The sequence below is a fragment of the Etheostoma spectabile genome, chromosome 9, assembly GCF_008692095.1.
Source record: "Etheostoma spectabile isolate EspeVRDwgs_2016 chromosome 9, UIUC_Espe_1.0, whole genome shotgun sequence".
Taxonomy (NCBI): Eukaryota; Metazoa; Chordata; class Actinopteri; order Perciformes; family Percidae; genus Etheostoma; species Etheostoma spectabile.
The window spans coordinates 30,209,600-30,214,797 of NC_045741.1; the positions used below are offsets into that span (position 1 = coordinate 30,209,600).

Consider the following 5,198-nt stretch of genomic DNA (forward strand, 5'->3'; position numbering starts at 1 on the left):
GCTAGACTATCTGTCCAATCAGAGTTTTCTCTTGCACGACTATTTTGCAGGCTCTGTGCGGAGTTTAGCACCGCCCCTGACGATTCTGATTGGTTTAAGGGTACCTGACACACTAACACGACCTCTGACCATCAGACCGACTACCTCCCAGAGTTGCCAAAAAAAGTGCCTCGGAACACACCGAAGCGATGCCAGCTGATTGGACAAACGCGTCACACGTGTCGGGTCTCTTGGGAAATTCAAAGCCAGACTGTCATGCCATTTTGTTCAGATTACAATCTCATATTTTACGAAAATAGTTCACCGAAACGTGTTTCTCAAGGTCGTGCGGTTGCTGAATCTGTCTTCATTTCGGATCGTCAAAGGTCCGTTTAAAAGATTTTCGTCAGATTTTGAGAGACTCTAGTCACGTTCATCCCGCTCGTCCTTCCTGGATTACCATCAGATTGGTCAATTGAGCCCGACAGGTCGGCCAAAATGAAGGCCGTTGGCCCCCCCGACGGAGGACGGCACGGAACACACCAAACAGACTCGAGTCACTGACCTCGCCAGACTGCCCAACGGCCGATTATCGGGTCAGCGTGTCAGCAACTTAAAGAAATACCATTAAACCAGAGCACACTTTCCTCCCATCCCAGAATGCAATGTGGAGTAGCCAGACTCCTTTTAGCGCGCTTTAGAGGAGAGTCAGGCAAAGCAAGACTAGGTTGCATTAGAGTGTCCCTAATAAAGTGGCCACTTAGTGGATTTAACACGCAGATAAACAATAATCAAAATAATAAAATGAAAACAAATACAGATATATAATTAAATAAGAAAGTTATTGATAGTGCCCGTGCTTCTAGAACATGTTTTGTGTTTTCTCATGGATTATCATCCTCATATTTCTCTCATATTTCCATATATGTTTTCACACCAGACCTTCCTCCTCTACACCTGTTAGCATCCACCGCTGCACTTTCAGCTCCGGGGAAACAAAGAAAGGCCTTGATGATGGATCCTTATATGGCATGAATGGTTGCTATGGTAACAGTGAATCACCAGCTGACATGAATCTATCCCAAAGACCTTTAATCTGCGGCGGTGTCCTCGGTGTTCCTCTATAAAGACATAATCCCGTGGAGCTGCGGTGATACATTTTTAACTGTCACTGAGCTATTCTCTATCCCTCGATGCTTAAAGCACACCGCTTTACTCACCTCACAGAGGGAGGATGCTGGGAAATACATGTCGTGCTGACATTTGTGGACAAAGTCAACAGTCCCAGCACTTACCTGACACCTACTGTACACCTGGTATCAACAGATCCAAGGGTCAGTAGCTACATATCCAGTCATTAAGATTCCTCTTCTGCAAATATTTGACCAATTTCCACATGACTTCTCCAGATACATCTGCGTGAACGTACAGTAGGTTGGAGGTTATCTATGGGATAACCTTCAATTGGGAAGGTTGTTGGTTTGATCCCTGGTCAAAGTGTCCTTGGGCAAGCCATAGTTAGTCCCGATGCTGTGTGTGTGAAGGTTCATCTGATGAGCAGGTTCCACCTTGTATGGCAGCTAAACCAAAGTGGGAATGGTTTCTGTACTGTTAGAAAGCACTTTGATTAGTCTTTAAAGGTCCCATGACATGGTGCTCTTTGGATGCTTTTATATAGACCTAGTGGATCCTAAACACTGTATCTGGAGTCTTTTTTATAGATAGTGGTCCTAATCGTGTATCTGAAGTCTCTTTTATATAGACCTAGTGGTCCCCAATATGTATCTGAAGTCTCTTTATATAGACTTGTGGTTCCTAACACTGATCTGAGAGTCTCTTTTATATAGACCTAGTGGTCCTCATACGTATCGGAAGTCTCTTTATATAGACCTAGGGTCCCCTCATACTGTACTGAAGTCTCTTTTATATAGACCTTAGTGGTCCCCTAATACTGTATTCTGAGTCTCTTCCAAATTCAGCCTTGGGTGCAGAATTACGCATAGAGAGGGGCGGGGGGGGCAAAGTGGAGGGTGGGGGTGTGGCCTTGACCAACTGCCACTTTGCTTGTTTAAAAGCCATGATGTCTTTCTCTCATGGGTGGGCCAAATTCTCTGGGTGGGCATAACAGAAAAAGGGGAGGTAACCTTGCCCCTTATGACCTCATAAGGCAGGTGCTTTCTCTTTATTCTATTGATTATGAAGTGTCCTCCTCTGATGAGAATGAAACTGTTTGGGTTGGGTTGCGTTGCGTTGATGAGTACTGATCCGTGTGTTCTCTTGTCCTCCTCCTCCTCCTCAGCCCTGTGTCTTGGTGTGATGGCTGTGTCCCCGGTGCTTCCTCTGTCTCTGCTTCTCCTGTCCCTCCACACTCCCAGCACAGCGTCTCCGTCCTGCCCTGTGAGCTGTCGCTGCTACAGCCTCACTGTGGAGTGTGGTTCCACCGGCCTCAAGGACATCCCTAAACACGTCCCTCTGTCCACACAGGTACGTCCATTACATGTCCAGACAGGTACATCCGTTACACGTCCTTCCGTCCACACTGGTACGTCCATTACACATAGTACGTCCATTACACGTTTCTATTCACACAGGTACGTCCATTACACGTCCCTCCGTCCACACTGGTACGTCCATTACACATCTACACAGGTACGTTCATTACACGTCCTTCCGTCTACACAGGTATGCCCATTAAACGTACACACAGGTACGCCCATTAAATGTCCCTCCATCCACACAGCTATGCCCATTAAACGTACACACAGGTACGCCCATTAAATGTCCCTCCATCCACACAGGTATGCCCATTAAACGTACACACAGGTACGCCCATTACACATCCGTCCGTCCACACAGGTACACTCAATACACGTCCCTTTGTCCACACAGGTACGCCCATTATACATCCATACAAGTACGTCCATTACACGTCCCTTCGTCCAGGGACAGAGGTCCTTCCATTACACGTCCCTCCGCCAACACAGGTACGCTCATTACACGTCCCTTCGTCCACACAGATACGCCCATAACATGTCCCACCGTCCACACAGATTCATCAGTTGACAGACATCAGAATGAAAGACAAACATTCACCGGTGCCAACCAACGCTCTGCCTTTGTCGATTTCATCATGTCTTCATCACGTCTTCTCTCTGTCCAGACCGTCTTCCTCCAGGACAATGTGATCGGTCAGATCCGTCGACATGACTTCACTCTGCTGAGGCACCTGCACTACCTGTACCTGCAGGTAACACACACACACACACACAAGCATTCATGCACGCTCGCACACACATGCACATGTGTGTTCTGAGTGACAGTGTGTGTTATCTAGATGAGTGTTTGGCTGCACGGAGCCTGTTTTGAGACGTGTGTGAAGAGTTGGGTTTTTTTTTCGGTTTGAGCTTCTACTGTGATAAGCATTTCCTCATTCATTGGAATCTCTTAACTACGGTGGCCCTGAGGTGCAAAACACAACAACAAATCAGAAAACAACGGCAAATCAAAAAACACAACCGCAAAAGAGAAAACACAACACAAAAAGAGAAAACACAACGGCAAATCAGAAAACACAACACAAAAAGAGAAAACACAACACAAAAAGAGAAAACACAACACAAAAAGAGAAAACACAACACAAAAAGAGAAAACACAACGACAAAAGAGAAAACACAACGGCAAATCAGAAAAACACAACACAAAAGAGAAAAACACAACACAACAAAGAAAAACACAAGACAAAAGAGAAAACAACGGCAAATCAGAAAACACAACACAAAAAGAGAAAACACAACACAAAGAGAAAACACAACGACATTAACCAAAACGGAAAAGGTAGGTACTGTTGACAGCATATCCGTATCACGTCATATTCATGTCCGGCATCAAAGTATTGCTTAATAGCAGCGGTGTACCTGTCATTGTGGCGTCATGATTTGGAAAATTGAAACAAACCCCGTCTTTCCGGTTCAAAGGACGGACCAGTTCTTTGTCCAATCAGCGACGATTCCTGTCGCCCGAGGGTACCTACCTTTTCCGTTTTGGTTAATGTCGTTGTGTTTTCTCTTTTTGTGTTGGGTTTTCTCTTTTGCGGTTGTGTTTTTTGATTTGCCGTTGTTTTCTGACTTGCCGTTGTGTTTTGCACCTCAGGGCCACCGTACTTAACCGCTTGTCTAGTCTCAAAAAACATAAAAAAACTAACAACACTGAAAAATAAAAAGATATACAGCAGTGTTTCTAGTCTACTGATGACAGATGGAGGCTACCAGTTTCCACGATGGTCTCACCCTGCTCTCATCTGTTTAACTTGGGAAACTGAAATCAAAATCACTTGTAGCTACAGTATGTAATGTATTGTAATATAATTTATTTATTCAATACAGGGAGAGTGCACAATAAAACATTAGTCTTGTACAACAAGAGGATATGTGTTGTTGGTTCTAGCAGATTGCTATTTTCCACCTTTAGTCCCCTGGCAGGTTAATGGACAAATACATAGGAAATTAGTATAGTGAAAGAAAGTTATTAAATAAAATAACAGAAAAAGGCAACGAGACAATGTATAAAACAGATAAATAGAAACATGGAAGCAGTTTCAACAGGACAGAGAAGGCTGCCCCCCAACACACACACACACACACATGATGTTTAGATCGACTAACTGTGGATGAAAAATTAATTTTGACCAAGATGGAACCCAGTCAGATGTCTGTTGCCACAGGAATGGAACAAAACAGAAGAAATGGTACCAAAGCAGTAAAGTTCCTGGTTTTAATGAACCCATGAGCAGTATCAGCAGCAGAAGCATTTAGCCTGCTGTGGTCCTCTGTCTCCAGAACAACAGCATCTCAGCAGTGGAGCCGGGCTCCTTCCAGAACCAGGGCCAGCTGTTGGAGCTGGCTCTGAATGGGAACCGGGTCCACCTGGTGACAGCTGACATGTTCCAGGGACTCGAACATCTCCGCATTCTTTACTTGGCAGGAAATGACATCACACGTCTGCTGGACTACACTTTCCGTGGCTTACAGGTAAGAACAGTCCATTCCATTTCACTTTCAACAATAAACTCAATATAGAGTTACAAAAACCATCTGTCAATTCAAATCAAACCAGGCTTAGGCTAACTGAAATAACACCATGCCAATCTCTAGGGATGGTGAAGGGTATGTGATTATGTGGTGGTGGGGGGGGTATTTTAATCCCAAAGGCCAAGGGAACTT

At 44.8% G+C, this 5,198-nt stretch overlaps 1 protein-coding gene across 4 annotated transcripts in view; it reads left to right on the top strand.

The window, feature by feature from the left end:
• Window positions 1-5,198, top strand: part of LOC116695190 (leucine-rich repeat-containing protein 24) — a 12,112-nt gene that overhangs the window by 1,022 nt on the left and 5,892 nt on the right. For 3 of the 4 annotated variants that reach the window (XM_032525312.1, XM_032525313.1, XM_032525314.1), the window contains exons 1-3: window positions 2,202-2,463; window positions 3,140-3,226; window positions 4,815-5,006. In XM_032525312.1, the coding sequence (XP_032381203.1) occupies window positions 2,233-2,463; window positions 3,140-3,226; window positions 4,815-5,006 (510 nt within the window). In that variant the 5' untranslated portion in view covers window positions 2,202-2,232. Of the gene's footprint in view, window positions 1-2,201; window positions 2,464-3,139; window positions 3,227-4,814; window positions 5,007-5,198 lie in introns of those variants that run through there. The other variant, XM_032525315.1, reaches the window with a different exon arrangement.